We start from the raw sequence: 16838 nt of genomic DNA, 5'->3' as shown, positions 1-16838 counted from the left end.
ATGAAGCAGGCCAAAAAGATACAATTCTGAGAATTATTTCTGGAAAGACTTGGAGTCAGCATGGCTCCATGGTGGAGATTTAATGAATCATAACGGTCTTCCTTATCTCTACTTCTTTAAAGGTAAACATTTGAACTTCCCAAATATGGGTTGCCTCTCAAAAATGAAGCATCTTCAGACTAGAATGAAGCAAAGAACTTGTCACGTGCTCCATGTCTCCTAATACTACATTACTGAATGCATCCCTCCTGTCCAAAATACCCTCTTGAATCTCTAACTCCATCAATCTGAACGATCTCTGGGGAGACAAGCTTTGCAGGGATCAGTACCACCTCCTGAAAAACGAGCACTTCACCAATTCCCAGCCCCTGAATTTCACCAATTTCCAAAGCCCTGCCTCAGAGCAGTGGAAAATCCTTTGGTAACCATGAATCTGCTTGATTGTGTTCGGCACACTGGCCTGGGCCCAAGGCAGGTGCTCTGAGACTTTTTTGTCTATGAAAACTGCTGTGAGGATTAATTTTGCTCTAGAGGAACTAAGTGCCCTCCATTCTGTTAATATTTGGTCTTGTGCTGAAGCCATACAGGCTCACAGACACCACAAGTCAAATAGCTACCATTGGCAGGGTAGAAGCCAAGCCAAATCAAAACAAAACCCCATGCCAATGGCATGTCAATGCTTGTGTCTTCATCAGAAATGCCAGGGCCTTCTGGAAATTCAAACATCAGGACTGGAATTTGGGATTTATTTTCAGCTTCCAAAAGAAATATCACAAATGAGGTCTATGAAGATGGTTTCCGTGCCACCGGGCAGACCACCTCCCTGATCTGAATTACTGAAAACTTCACAGAGCCATATCTTTCAGCTGGCATAAACTGGCATAACTACTGATTTCAAATGAACTAAGCTGATTTATGCCAGCTGAGAGCTGGCCACTATAAATTAACAGATATTTATGAGCTGCTTAGAAGTCTAAGACCTGTGTACAAATTATTCCATACTATTTCACAAAATTAGAGATAATTTCTTGAGTTGCCAGTTTGCTTCTATGTTCTTTGAGGAGTGATAAATTCACCAAAGTGAAAGTGGTAAGTAAAATTTTTCTAGTAATTACTAACATTGCCAGTTATTTTGAGTGAAACAAAGGCTAAAGTTGTTCCCAGTTTTTGCTGCAAATTATACAAGTGCCAGCACATGACTGGACATCACTTAAAATGCTTTAAGGTCTGAGTATGATTTAACTTTTGCTTGTATAACATAAGACAATTTTTTCCTGTCTGTTTTCATTTTTGGAAAAGACTCCTGGCATTTGACTGCTTACATTTAGTAACCTGCGGTTTCCATTGCTGGAGGTCTATCTGATTCTCAAGTAGCAGAATAAATTACTTGGAGCTCCAGCTTGGCATCTTCCATAGTTGTATGACATGACAGTAAATCATAAAAGCTCATAGAATACAGTCTTTAAATCTGTTAAGTGTAAGAAAAAACAACTAATTAGACAATTACTTGGTACAAAAAGTGGAGAAGTCCAACATTCCTTTAGTGAACTGCAATAAATTGTGCTTCAGATTGTCATCAATAGTACATCACAAAGTGAGAGATAGTTTAGTTATTAATTAACTATGAGTTGAACACGTGTCCTCCCACCTAAGGAAAGGAGAGCCAAACATGGCACCAGCCCACACACATTCACATGGGTTGTTTCCCTGATTATTCACTGAGACATGCACATGAATAAAGATGTCCCTGAGTAAATACCTGTGAAGTGAAGGCTAGAATTGGGATTTAGGCCTCTATCAGAGAAGCCAAACGCACCGGAAATCCTTCATGCATTTATTCGCCACATATTGCACCCAGCTGTACAGTACAAAGATTCTTGTTTTACAGATGAAGCACTGAAGCACAGAGAGGCTTAAGTCCAGATCCTGTAAGGTATTTAGCCACCTAATCTCAGTTGAGTTCAGCACCTCTCAGGGTCTGTGCCTAAATGATTTGACCCAGGCCATTCATGATGCTTACCCTAGAAACAGTATTTCTTCCATAGATTACAAAGTTTAAACAATTCCAGTCTTACATTTAGTCATTGACAACCTGCCCATTGAGAAATGTCATTTATGAAAGACTATAAAAAAATTGCACCCTCTCACAAGTGTTAAGTGAGGTCCACTGCTTGTTCCTAGCTTTGTTTTTCTTAGAAGAGAGCAGTAATATATTTTCCACAGCTCTTTAGCACCCTCTATTGTTTTCTTTTTCTAATCGAAATTTCACTCTGAATTGCTGTGGCATTAAGAAGAAAAGAATATATGCAAAGTCCTTTTTCTAAAGCAGCATAAAAATAAGGATCAGCAATATAGTAGTGTGTAACCAAAAAGCACAGAAAACAAGAGATGGTTATAGGTAAGTTTCTATACCAATTCACTGATTCACACAAAAATGCTTTCTTGAAGGCAGAGACATTTTTGCTACCCACTTCAGCAAAGAGTTGAGCCTATGACTGCAGTTGTTTTGTCTAATAAGACCTGAGTAGTGGCTGCAGAATTTAACTTTGTAAATGTAAACTGGAAACCAAAGTACATAACATTATACTAGGACAACTATAAACAATGTGAAATAGGTCTAAAGATTTGTTAAGTGTTCTGAAATGTCGAACTTGTAAGACATAAGTCTGTTTTGGATAGTTACAAAAAGTGCCAAATGGATTCAGTTTGTCACTGCATGGCCACACATTATTATTACTTGCTACAAACTTCAAGGCGGGGGGGGACCAAAAAGCCCAACACACAAACTACACACTCAGAGCAAGATTTAACTTTGAATTGGACAGTCTGTTTGCATGTAAAGAAATACAACTGATCCAAGGATATTCTAGAAATTCCTTAAATCTCTGAAGCTGCTCAAGAACAATTTTCATGGCTGCCACTTAAAATGCTTGTTTCAATCAAACTCACAAACTTGCCATCATTCTCTGAATTAACTCTTATTACCTTCTAACAGAGGAATATAACCAAATATTAAAGTGGTACATGTAAATTTGGATAGATCAAAATGTAGAGCTTGATAAAGTTTCATGGAGGATATACAGAGTCAAAAATCGAATCCAAGAGTCATGAAGGGCCCGTGCTCTTTAACAACTATTGTGACTCAGTGCAAAGATAGAAAAATTGTTTGGGGCCAGATAGAGTTCAATGTGGAGGTGAATTTAAAAGCAAGTACATCTGAAAAATCAGGAGCAAGTCAAACCCAATGTAACATATATCTAACTTCCTCCTGGGCTTTCTCAACAGGGCAGAAGCCTTGCCAGGGACTTGCTTGTGTCAGGCTGCCCCAAGGAATTGGCTCATGCCAGAACAAGACAGGTAGGATTGGATGTGAGAGATGGAGAGCAACTTCTGGTCCCTGGGACAGATGGTGGGACAAGGCCAGCTTCTTGTCTAAAACCCCTGTCTTATATTTAGAATTTACCCTTTGACATTTCAAGTTTGTCTTCTCTTGTTACCTAACCCTGACAGAATCTTGGGTGTTCCAAATCAGAGGAAATTTGATTAAATGGAAGTACTGCTAAATGTCAGACCAGAGAAGCGTCTGAACTTAAACTCTATTTAGCCAGGAGCGAGATAGCATGTGAAACGGCAGAGCAAATAATTTTCTGTGTTAACCTTGCAGTGCCCGAATGAAGTAACTGGTAAAGAAAGTTATTATTTTTCATTACTATCTTAGCAGCTGGTGGTTGGTTCAGAGTGTTCTGTGCTCTCATCCTCTTCAATGCTCCTCTATGACATACTTTGAAAAAAGGGATGAAAAGGATATAAGATAGCAGAGGTTGGTATTGTATCAAAATGGACAGTTAACATTTACATATAAAGACTTCTTGAAAACCAAAGCCCTGCAACAGGAAATTAATACAGTGTCTGATACAAAATGGGTGGGGATATCTTAGGCAATATCTAATGGCAATAGTGAGGGATTTCCACTAGTTTTCAAAAGATCGAAAGACAGATCAATATTACAAGCTTCTGTAAAAACCTGTTTCTGTGCTCCATAAATAACTTCCAACTTGCACTGCACCCAGAACAACTGTTTTGATTAATGTTTCTGGACAATACTGTGATTTAAATATAGATCAATGGCAATCACACTGCTCTGAAATGAATCCAAAGACTTACAGTCAACTCAGCCAGTCTACTGCAAAAAAGAAGCAAAACTAGCACTTCATCAATACAAGCTGAATATAACTTCAGCATTTCTCCTGTTTGCCTCCTCTGTTTTGAATGTTAACTACATCTGCGCTAGGTTTTCAAGCTCTTTGACTGCAATAAATGAGTAGAGACTCTTTAGAAGAAAAAAAAAATCATTAATACCTAACAATATTTTGTTGTGCTGGGATGGATCCTCCACTATCTTGTAACTTTCATTTTGTGAGAAGCACAGCTGCCATGACACACATTTCATCCAAATAAAACGGAATGGGGAAAGAAGTAGTAGCTCTTTTTAATTCATCCCTTGAAAACAAATGTTGTGTAACCGGGGGAGAACCTCACCAGAAAACACAAGACTCTTCCTTCCATTGGGTGGGAAGCAGGTATGATGGAGGATGAGGTGCCCTGCCAAGGCTGGGCAGCCTGCCTGCCTGCCCGCCCGCCTTCAGTTTGCAGCAAGATATACCTACCACCACATTATGCACTGCCCTCCCAGTTTGGGGGCTAAGGTATGCCCTGTCTTCCCTTCTCTGTGCCAGAAGACACGGTCCCTTCTGCAGGCCAGGGCATGGAAGTGTGGCTATCAACTCTCCCTTGCACCCAAGCACTCTTCCAACACATTTTCCTCATGCCAGGTCTAGCACATCCCAAGATTCATGGGCCAAGGTCTAACATGTCCCACTCCTCACGCGCACAGAGGCATGAGTCCCACACTGAAAGTAGGCAAAAATATTACAGCGTAGTAAGAATCCCAAAATGGGATGATCCTTCAATAGATGGGATCTGCACAGCATGCTGTGCAGAAGCTATAAAAGAAGAACTGAGTGATCAGAAGGACTAGAATTACATACATAGATGAAATTTGAACAGAACAACAGCAAAATGCAGCACCGATCCCTTAGGAAGCAGAATCAAAATATACCAATGCAATGTAGGAACTTGCCAGTTTAAAATTACATAAAAAGCAAAAGCTCTGACTCAGCTGCAGAGGTGTTAATGTAACAGGTGTTGGATTAAAATTAAGGCACAAAGTTCCAGTAAACATACAAAAAGTATACACATAACCTTCTATACTACATACTCATGTTCAGAAGCAACTACTCCAAGTATGTACCAGCACAGAAAGAGGTCAACAACATCACCTTCAGCAACAGAGTAAAAAAAATCTTCTATCATATCCTGCTTAGCAAAATTAAGGTAGCACAGGCATACACATGGCTTCAATAAACATCTTGTGGTATAGAGGAGGGCTTTTCTCACTAAGAAGAGGGAAAAAATAAAACCTATCTCAGTGAAAGAGAAATTGTCAGCAGAAGAACATACACATATAAAGCCTTGGTACACACATTTAAGCCACAAATTAGAGGACAGCCCTAAGAAGAGGGTGGAAAAGCCCCCCAGAGGTGAACAAAGTTCAGAGGGAATCCGAGGAGCTTGTGATGCAGCTTTTCAGAGTAACAGAATTTAGCACAGAGGTACAGCAGCTTCCATTTTAGCCCTCGGTGCCTGTCTCCATCCTCTTACCATGGCGTTAACTAAGAATGCATGGACCTGGCTCCTCAGTAGGAATTAAGGAATCTGCTAGGTTTTACAAGGCAGGGACAGGAACACCCAGAATCAGTTCTCCAGCTCCAAAGAAAGAAAAGTTCATCAGCATGCAAACTCAGGGGAGGAACTGGGAAAGCAGAAAGCAGCAGGTGTTGGTCAGGGGTGGGTGCGCAGCCTTTTCAAGCCAACTTCTCAGAATGCAAATCCCTTGTACTATTTGACAAACTATTCCAGTTGCACAGCTCTCCTAAACTAGAGACCTAAACTCAGTGATTTAGACCAGCAGATGTTAATCCTTTTTCTCCACATTCTTATCTTAAACCTTGGGTCTTTTTGCAGATAATAAAACAATACACAGGAATATCATGCCTGTTCTTCAGAGTTTTCTAGTACACAACAACAAAACAACGTTTTGAAGCCACTTCTCTTGGCAAGACTGCTCCTAAACTTCTCTTTACGGCTACATGGCAAATTGGTATTATTTCCCCCCTCTCCAAGAACAATTCCACATTAGGATCCCAAATCCCTCACCAGTCCAAAAAGCTTCCATCTGCTAAATGCCTGCCTTCTACTGCACTACTAATATTTTAACTGAAATACAAGGTCAGGAAGCTAGAAATCTCTCCAGAAGCATAACTCAGCAATAGCTCATCTCAAATACAAATATCAGGATAACTAGAAAATTTACATCAAGTTTTCTACTTTCAAGATTTTCTGCCGTTGGAGGCAGAAATCTTGTCCAATTGCTTCCTGAGAACGTAATACTGAGGCCTCCAAGCCCATGGCTTAAGTGTTGTCTGATGCTCTGTGCTGCATGACCTCAAGTCAATACAAGCAGCAAATGCCTTCCTAACTGTAACACATGGTCATGTCACACCTCAACTCATTTTCTTTTCTGACACAGCAAAAACACTCAACCTGAAAACCCAGAGGTTGAACATCCCACACATTCAAATAAATATTCCTATCAAGGAAGAAAAGAAAAACCCCTCTTGCCCTTTCTGGAGGCAGAGTTATATACAAGCAGCACCATTAAGGAGACGAACACTTACACCTTAAATTTCTGCAGATCTAGTGATTCAACAGCCCAACTGTCAATTGGTTCAAAACAACAGTGTAAGGCATGCATTTGCCTGAATTGATTATATCTTAAAATTTATGAAATTAAGAACAGTGATCCTTTTCCCCCACCCCATCTTACAGAGGGGTACAGTAAGATTTACAGAGCCAAGTAGTCTATAATTAAAAAATCAGAAATTTATATATAAACCAAACAAGTAACACCTGCCAAATTTTCTATCCCCCCCTCCCAATACTGTTGATGTCTCAATCACATAAAATTAAATTATTTCTCACCTTTGCCTATAAGTTATGGAATGTCAGAGGACATGCAGCTCACTTGTTTGAAAGAATGGTGTTAGACACAGATGTTAATATCAAGAGAGAATTTGAGGTTGTTATTTGCCTGATACATTTAGGTGTGATGCTCAGTCCCTGTGCTTGGCCCTCCAACCCAGACAGCAATGTCCTTCCGCATATTCCATGAGTAAGTCTAGAGCATACTTCTCTGCTAAACATCATTATCTCACTTCCATTCTGGCAATATCTGTTTATACATTAAAGTAAACCAATGTGGCTCAGAAACCCAAATAAAATCTCTTTTTTTTGTTCTCATTTAATAATCAGGCAGAAATGGGACTACTGCTTGAAAAGTATATGGCCCACATCAGTGTAAATGTATTTGCACTGAACTGTTTATACTGCCTGCCAACAGCAAGTTGTCAAATTTTCAATCTATAATACAGACGCTGAATTTGTAGAGACATGTTTCCAAGAAACATTCTCCAAAATTAACGGATATTTTGACGAAGGCACCAAGTAATCAACTGGGATCACTCATATGAAGTATAGAATTGCTTGGGACACATAGTAACAGGTATACTTAGATGCAACAAATGTGATCCTGAAATGAAATTCAACAATACCTACCACTCCCCACACTCACTATCCATTACCACAGTGGATGTGCAGCAAAGTCTTGCACAACAGAAGGAGGTCCCTTAAAAATGGAGGGGAAAAATCCCCTCTTCTCCCTGGTTTTGATTTTCGGGTCTAGCAAGTAACCAGAGGAAGTCAGTGACTTCATATACTCTTCAGTAGCCTTTAGTAGGGGTTTGAATATGTATGTTATTTATGTAGAATAATGTGTTCACAAAATAACACTTACCTAAAACGTAGATCTGTGCCTGCACAGTTTTGGGAGCCGGTATCCCATTGACTCATCAAGGGGGAAGTTGATTGCTCTGGACAAAATCTTAAGTAGAATCAGGCCAAACACATTACAGAATATAGTCTTATCCCCTTGTTTAACCATGTGTCCTTCATCCAGTGTACTCTGTAGACAGTAGATGATAATTAAGCACAAATTATCTACTGTTGAAGTGAAATACAGTAAGTTTATTGAGGAGCATGTATACACCTGTGTGCATACAGCAGGAGTAAACACGATGAAACAGGAGAACGGCACCAGAGAGCTCACTGAAGGAAGAGACAGAACTAGCCAGCTGCTCCCACTTACCTGTAGCTTCAAAGAACCTTCACAGGAAGTTTCACAGACAGCTAAAAGAAAGCAATTGTATACAGTCACTTGCAAGCATTAATACCCACTTTCAGAATACCACAATTAAAAATTAGAATCATTTAAGTGTATATGGTATGATGAACCATCACCAAATTCTGTTTCGATAAAATCATTTGCTAGTCTTCAGAATAAGAAGGATGAAAGTATTGAAAACTGCAAGCGTATATGGAAGAAGAGTGTCTGCTCCTTTAAGGGTATCTGGTCAAGGACCTTTTCAATGCAAAAAAGGGATAAGAAGAAGAGGAGGAAACCATAAATAAGAACATAAAGGGACACAAAACTGATGGACAAATGATAAGAGAGGCAGAGTGTGTGGGAGTGTGAGAATGTTTATTCCAGCAAGGTTATCTGATTGAGCACATCCTATATTGGGATTATAAGGAAAAGGAAGGAGACAAATACACAGATATAAAACCTGATCAATCAGCATTAACAAAGACAATAACCAGGAAAAAAAAGCCAAAACCCTGGTCATTCACACATATTGTTGGGCTATCAAGAAACTGCAGGCTATATTGCTTTTGGCTGGGATAGAGTTAATTTTCTTCATAGTAGCTCATATGGTGTTATGTTCTGGATTTGTGACCAAAACAGTGTTGATGACACACCCATGTTTTAGTTATTGCTAAGCAGTGCTTACACAGTATCAAGGCCTTCTCTCTCACACTGCCCCACCAGCAAATAGGCTGAGGGTGCACAAGGAGTTGGGATGGGACGCAGCTGGGACAGCTGAGCCCAGCCGACCAAAGGGATATCCCATACCATATGGCATCGTGCTCAGCTGGGGGAAAAGAAGAAGGAAGGGGAGGGCATTTGGAGTTACGGAGTCTGTCTTCCCAAGTAACCGTTACGCATGATGGAGCCCTACTTTCCTGGCGATGGCTGAACACTTGCCTGCCGATGGGAAGCAGTGAATTAATTACTTGTTTTGCTTTGATTGCGCGTACAGCTTTTGCCTTACCTATTAAGCTGTCTTTATCTCAACCCACGAGTTTTCTCACTTTTACCCTTCCAGTTCTCTCCCTCTTTCCACTGGGGGGCACTGAGCGAGTGGCTGCGTGGGCCTGAGCTGCCTACCGGGGTCAATCCGCAACACAAGCAAAATGGGACTTTGCAAGTGATAAAGATGCAAACCTCAGGGACCAGCATGTTGGAGGGGGTGGGTGGAAATATGTCAACTGATGAGGCAATGTGCAGGGCAAGGGGAAGCAGAGAGGAACAAATGGAGAATAGGCAGAAAGGCATGTAAAAGGGGTTGGCCAATACACTCATCACCGCAGTCTGTCCTATCTTCTTCTTAAGTCCTTTCTTCACGCTCTCTGCATAACCTCCCTCTTTATCCTGTGTGTCTATGTGCTGCAAGGACTAGGTGCCAGCTACAGGGGGGAACAGCATGAGTGGGATTGGTGCCAGCTACTGGAGTCAGACTGGGGGTGTAGGTGCTCCAGGGCTGTGGTATCAGCTACTGGAGTGAGGGGGTCCCAGCCACCAGCCACTGGGGTGGGAATGGTGTGTATCCCAAAAATCAGCTGCTGGGGGGGCCTGGCACTAGTGAGGCAGATGTGGGGCTTGGTGCCAGCAGCTGGAGCAGGACCGCGGGTCACAGCCCCTGTACCTGCTGCTGGCTGATGTGGGGGGTGTCTGTGTGTTCATCAAACTGGGTGTGCATGGGGTGTGCGTTTGCTGTCAAACTTGAAGCTGGATGAGCCAGTGAGTCCGAGGGCCTGGGTCAGGGCTGGCGTATTAGGCAGGCCAAGGGTCTGTGCTTATACCCAGAGGGACCCGTGAGTACAGGATGCCTGTGGGACAAGTGTGGGTGCTGCATGTTTGCTAGTGAGCATCAACCTGGACGAGCCAGAGAATAGGGGACCCATGGGGCAGTTAAAAGGGACAGGATCTGGGCAGGTGTACTAGGCAGACAGTGCTAGTACTCGAGGGAACTACAAACGTGTATGTGCTTGTGAACCTAGAGAGCATTGTCTGTGTGCCTGCACTAGCGACCTTCTGTCTCTGCCAGATGAAGAGGAGGAAGGGGATGTGGCTGCCTGTGCTTGCTTTGCATGGGTCCTGTATGTAGATGCAGTTGAAGGCATAGCTTGTCTGTGGTAGTCTGTGACCAGCCACATCAGTGTCTGTGTGTCTCTATGCGTCTCTGGGACATGAGCTCAGCTTCACTGCTGGTTGAACCTGCAAGTGGGAAAGCAGCAGCTACATCCCTCAGCCCAGGGCATACACATCCCTGGTACTCAGATACCCGAGGCTGGGCTCCAGTAGCTGTGCAGGAGAAGTCCTGGGCCAGAGCTGCTGGAGGTAGTGGCCACTCCTAACATCTCATAACAGAAATTTGCATTAGGAGAACAAAGCGTTGGAGAGAAGCTGGATGGTCTTACAGTTATTTTGTAGTCCCACCAGTGGCTCATAACTCTGTTTTGTCTCAGTGGCTTAAGCCAGAACAAAAACTTTCTGGCATAAAACATAAAACTTCATGTGGAACCAGCTAGGGCTGTTGATGAGAAATATTTCTTCTCATTATTGGTGTTAGGGAGCAGCAAGAGCAAGGCTGCTCCAGGAGTGAGGAGGAGCCAGGAGCAGAGGGTGGCCACAACGCAGGCTAGGCCCCGTGCACCTGGGGCACAGGCCCACAGAACCTAAACCAGGCAAGCAGAACCAGGTGGCGAGAGCAACAGCTCTCCAGAGCCAATCCAGGAAGTCCAAACATCGATTCAGGAATAGGGCTGGGCCCAGGCCCACCTACAACATAGTTTAGGGGAGTACAGGATGCCACAGCCCAAGCTGAAATAGGATCTGTGGGCCCATGGACAGGGGGTGGGTAGGGTTCCCTGGTGAGGCTGCTTAGGGCCACTAAGGCCCAATATTGCCCTCAGGGCTCTGACAACTGGATTCACAGATGACAGCAGGTTTAAACCTGAGTAAGTAAGTATTATTTTCCCTCTGATCAGCATGTATGCATCAACTAGATGGCAGGGCTGAGCTGTATCCTTGTGTTGTATTCAGGTGGGAAGGGTAAGAAAGCACTCGGACTGGAGAGACTTCACCTCTATTGGTCCATCTAGCCTCCTCCCCTCCAGAATATGAAACGGACATCTCACTGTATGCTCCTGACCTGTACCAGCATTACTCCCACTTTTATTTAATTTTTATATAAAAAAAAACACAACACGTTTTCTTGCAATTATAACTTCTGATCTCTTTTTAAAAATAGCAATAACAGAGCCGCATAGCTGAGAGGCCATTATTACTAGTTCTTACGCTATACCAGAAAAAGCCATTTCCATCAGGTTGTATAGAATGCATTTTCCAATGAAGAAAATCCAAAGATTTCAGAGCCTACTTTCATAGTACATACTCTTTATCACACTCTGACAGTTTTTCCCCTCTCCTCAGGAGAAAGCCCAGGAATATTTACCACATACCTCTTACCATGCACTTGCTGTAACCTGGTGTACAGCTATTTTCATCTTACACAGATTTTTTGGGTAACTGCAGTTGCCCATGAAAACTAACAGGATTTGGAAGATGCTTTCTGGTTAGTCTGATAGAAACGGTGGAAGAAGGCAAAGAAGCATAACATTCCCAAGCCACTGCCTCTCCTTCAGCCTTCTCTTGACCATTTGTATCTGCAAGAACAGAAAGATTAATTGCTCCCTTAACCTCAATGCCCCTTGAAAAAAAAAACCCAAAACAAAACAACACTTCTGAGCACAAGAGTTACTGTCTAGCAGAAACTCCCAGTCCCATTTGGCAGCAAAGACCCACTCACTATTTCTCAAATAAGAAGTTTCACAAGATATTCAAAGCCCTGTGGAACACCAAAGGCTATACAGAACATGGCTGGATAACAAATACAATCATACATGGAGTAAGGAGGAGAAGACCTCAGAAGATAACCAGGAAGTAGAAGCAGGGGCAGTACTCCTGTCAGTGAGACTTAGTCATGCTCTCGGCTGCTTGGCATCACAGCCTAGATACAATCTCACCATGTCTGACACAATGACGACACAGGTTGTACAATGCTTTCCATCTGGAAAAGAGAAAAAACGTGATCCACAGATAACTTGCCCTTTATTTTACACCAATTGCTGTGTTCACACATGTCCTCATATGATATTCATTTTGTACATAGATACAGACCTTCGCTGCCAACATTAACAAGGTAATTCAGACTGTTTATCTCATGCTCTTAGGCCAAGAGCTAAACACACCAGTTCAAGCACTTAACAGAACCACTAAAGCATGTTGGAGCAAGTCAGATCAAAAGATACAAACAGGTACAAACAGATGCTGCTGAGCTGTCAGTGCTCCTTAGCATGTTACATCCCCTTACATGCTGGCAGCCACAGGAAGCTCCTCTGCCTCAGACACATTTCTGCTGCACAACGTGTGGCAGCATCAAGTCCATATACATCGCTGCTGGAACAGAAGCTAATCCAGTACCACTTCAGGAGGGCTGTGCTTACCTGCCCAGGCAAATACGCATCTGTCAACCCTCCAGAGGGCTCTCCTGCTCCATGGAGGTATGACAGCTTGCTTGGAGATCGCTTAACTTGGAGCTGCATTGTCTAATACTGAATACACCCAGCAGCAGCTCCAGAGGTCAATTCTACCTTTATGTTTGTCGACGAGAAAAAAAAAATATTACGTTGCCTTCCCCACAGCTCAAAGTATCCCAAAAGCACATACAAATTTCAGTTTTGCTCCCCATAACACTCAGATATGCCAGCTCCCCAGCGTTGTGTCTTTCATAGCATGTAACTCTTCACAAAAATGGCCTTCTGGATGAGGAGGTATTTTGAATAATTTCATACATATGGAGATAATGTCCATCTGATGGCTGCATCTAACATTGTATCACATGAAAGTACTCCAGCAACTCATGAAAGTTTTCAGACTTTGTGGAAAAGGCCTCAGGTTGGAAAATGACCAAGATTCCAAAACATTCAGGCAAGTGCCGGAACAAAATACTGAAGCGAAACATCCTCATGGAGCAAGATGAAGTGGACAATTCTTTTACTTACAATATCTGTAAAGAGGAAAAAAACCCACAAAACCAGTTTAAAGCAGGAAAAATACTTTAAAATCACATCTTCTACAGAATGCCACCGTAAGAATACAATGCTTCTACCACTTCTGACAGAAGGACGACCAGACATATAGACGTATCATCCTGTAATATTTAAGTCCTTGAGGGTCTATGAAGCATTACTGAAGAGTCTATCAAAGCTGATACCAAAAAGGAAATATGTAATGTATAGGCCTATAATGCTATATCCATGATTTAAATCTTCCTTGGGAAATTCTTAACATCTGCACTAAACCATAATACACAGATGTTCTCAGGAAAAGCATACAGAGTTATCAAAATAGGATATAAAACCCTGTGTAGGCTTCTGCTAGAAAGAACATCTCGTTTCTATGGCTAGAAACACTAGATGCGTAAAAAGCATTTTGGTGTTAGAATCAATTTGGTGCTGAAAGGACGAAAGCATCTGAGAAAAAAAAAACAAAACAAACACAAAACAAACATGTCAGTAAATCCCAGGTTCTCTGCTAGAAACTAGGGGCTTTAAGACTTTCAAAAAAAATACCTCAAAATAATAATAAATACTAATAACTTCAAAACAAAGACAACAAGAAGACACCCATGATTAGTCAGAGTATTCAACTTGATACTTATAAAAGGGCCTGGCTTAATTTTTTTAATGTTTTTTTTTCTTCCCCAAATGCCTAAGGCCTGAAGCTTACTGCCTAAAAATAGAAATATTAAGAGTCCTCAGGTACAGTAAAAATAGTCAAGTTTTAAACAGACAAAACAGAAGATATGCTGTTCTGCTAAGACTACAAGTATGGCAAACATCCCTCCTTAACCGGAGTTTGCAAGCAGAACCGTTGAACTTACTGCACAGTGCTTTTGTGGGATTGACCTGCTGTCCAGCAAGCAGCTGCTGCAGCTTCTTGATGTCTATGCGTGCCTCAGCCATATTTTCCAGATCTCTGCCTTGAGCAGAACTTTGACATCCGTCCTCTGATGCTAAAAGCATAAGAACATAACACTTAGTCAAAACATCAGGAGTTTCAACACCTATAAGGACACACCTGATAATCACTGAACAGCTGGTACTCAAATGGGTGGTTTTTCAGAAACAGCAGTGCAAGGAAGAGAAAGCCCAGTTTTCCTACAAAGTTGCCAAGGATACTGGAAGAGATTCCCCCCACAAACATGAAACAGCCATTGGCCACTTTTCTTTCATTTGAAGACTTCAAAGTACTTGATGCTAGTTTCTAAGGACTAACAGAAGGTAAGTACTGTTATCAGCATCACATTTAAGTAACGAGATCAGACAGACACAAGAGGCAACAAACAGGGAAACTTACCCCAGGGAGGATTTCCCAAGTCTTTAAAATGTGTTGTTACAGATACTAAGTCAGTTTCTATTTTCAAGTTCATTTCGCCACTCAAGTTTGCTTCAATCACCTACAATACAATCAATCTCAATTTTAGGCAAGCCACTTTTACACTGCAGAATTACAGAATAAAGTGCAGCTTTGTTCAAATACAAGCTTCCAGAAGCACTTCAGCTCCTTCACAGCTCAACTGTATTTTTTGAACATGGTTTGAACATTGGAATGTTCAGCTACAAAATGCATTTCTCATCATTCCTGTGTGAATTGTCCTAGACCAACCTCCCTGAAATTATGAAGAATTTCATAATGAATGAATTTCTTTCAATTGCTCTCCAGTACTTTTAGGACAAGTACTGGCTTTGGGAAGTTCATGTGCTGAGGAAAAAGCTTTAGAAGTAAGAGACTGAAGCTGGAGAAATGCAAGGTTTCCTGCATTTCCATCCAGTTTTTCAACAAACAGAAAGGCACCTACACAGTCCATATGACACACAGAGAATGGGGTGCACCAAGAGCTGACCTGCAGTTGCAGTGTTGCTTTCCCAGACTTAGAAACAGACAACAGCTTCACCAGAGCAGTAACTCCAAGCAGGACTTTGAACTGCTAGAAATCCTGGAAAAGTGCTGAAAGCACGATGTTTTTGTTCTTTAATAACAGGAAAGCATGTAGTCTGCCTCCTCCCTTAGAGCTATCAAGGCTGTTTCACAGAGGTTTATTTATTTTCCTGCTTTAGAGCAGGAGGTAAGGCACTTAGGAAGGTAGGTATGCCCAGTGTTGATATGCTACCTCTTCTGAGTGTTGCTGAACACCAAAGTTCAATCCCATCATACAGCTATCCTGTGTGAGAAGAGATCCTCAGCTCTGGAAACAAAGCAGTAATACGCTGTGCTTAGTTGTGTGTAAGCACTTCTACTGAGGACATGGGGGAAGGAAGGAGAGAGAAGAGAACCCCCAAAAGACTGACAGAGGAGAAAAGTTTGAAGTGCTTACTCTTGTATTTGCAGTATGACTGCCATTTGCAAAATTGCCAGAAACCCAGGGTAATCTCTCAACTCTTCCAAGCCTTGGAAGACTGAGAGTGTCCCAATTTCAGGATTCTCAGTTTACAGAAAATTTCCCATTTATCAAAATTGATATGAACAGCCCCAAAACCAAACTACTCCAAAGCTCTATGCTTACTTACTAAGTTTCATGTCAGTGAATTCTGGTGACTGTGAGCAACAACAACTGAAAAAAAACCAAACCCCTTTTCCGGCCAACTGCAGAGCGCTTCTTTCAATGGAAGGCCCACCAGCACTCCAGAAACCCAGGGTGGACTGGAAACCCACCATGTCAGAGTCTAAAGCGCAGGCTGACATCCAGGAGCTATTAGTAGGATTTCCTTTACATCCTACCTCAGGTTTACCTAAAGTTCATTCACACAGACATCCAACACAAGACTTACTTAATAGGCATTTCTTTAATGAAATCACCTGGAAAGTCTCCTGAAGGACCACAATTTCTTACCAGCTATAGAGTGGCCTGTAGCAACACAATGCCATGTTCTTTCAAGGATTCAGTACAAAGAGCACCACTTTCTGGGAAGCCCAGGACAAGCTCTTCAGTGTAAAATAAATCACATCATTCTCTTCAGCCCTTACACAGCCTTCAGGTGCCTTTAGTTCAGTGTTTGACCCCATCCCAACATCAGATACAATATAAGGGCACCAGTTTGGGCAACGGGGAAACATGCTATGTCCAAGATAAAATAAGGTCTGTAGGACAACACACCTGAAGTGCCTTAACTTACAATGGAATTGCTGAGATTCTTCATTCTCTCCACAACACTCTTCATTGTTTTCAGCACCGGCAGGTAAATACTGACCTAGAAAGACATAAGAACTGCATTTGCACAAATATTTCATGTGTGACTGGGATGTGATGCATTTATTTCTCCCTTCAATTCTATCTTATTTTGGACTCAGTTATCTATTGAGTGCAGGGAGCACAATATTTAACTGAAATCAGCAAATGACTCAGGAACAAAGGAAA

The 16838-nt window shown here is 42.0% G+C and overlaps 1 protein-coding gene across 1 annotated transcript in view; it reads right to left on the bottom strand.

Moving 5' to 3' along the window:
- Positions 1-11496: 11496 nt before the first annotated feature.
- HUS1 (HUS1 checkpoint homolog (S. pombe)) overlaps positions 11497-16838 on the bottom strand; it is a 9530-nt gene continuing 4188 nt past the window's right edge. Inside the window, exons 5-8 of the mRNA XM_009332362.1 lie at positions 16597-16671; positions 14780-14879; positions 14304-14435; positions 11497-13427 (exon numbers count right to left, since the gene is read on the bottom strand). Coding sequence (XP_009330637.1) covers positions 13345-13427; positions 14304-14435; positions 14780-14879; positions 16597-16671 — 390 coding nt within the window. The 3' untranslated portion in view covers positions 11497-13344. The remainder of the gene's footprint in view (positions 13428-14303; positions 14436-14779; positions 14880-16596; positions 16672-16838) is intronic.

The sequence above is a fragment of the Pygoscelis adeliae genome, unplaced genomic scaffold (genome assembly GCF_000699105.1).
Source record: "Pygoscelis adeliae isolate BGI_AS28 unplaced genomic scaffold, ASM69910v1 Scaffold119, whole genome shotgun sequence".
NCBI classification, from domain to species: Eukaryota; Metazoa; Chordata; class Aves; order Sphenisciformes; family Spheniscidae; genus Pygoscelis; species Pygoscelis adeliae.
This window is presented reverse-complemented; position numbering and strand designations above follow the sequence as displayed.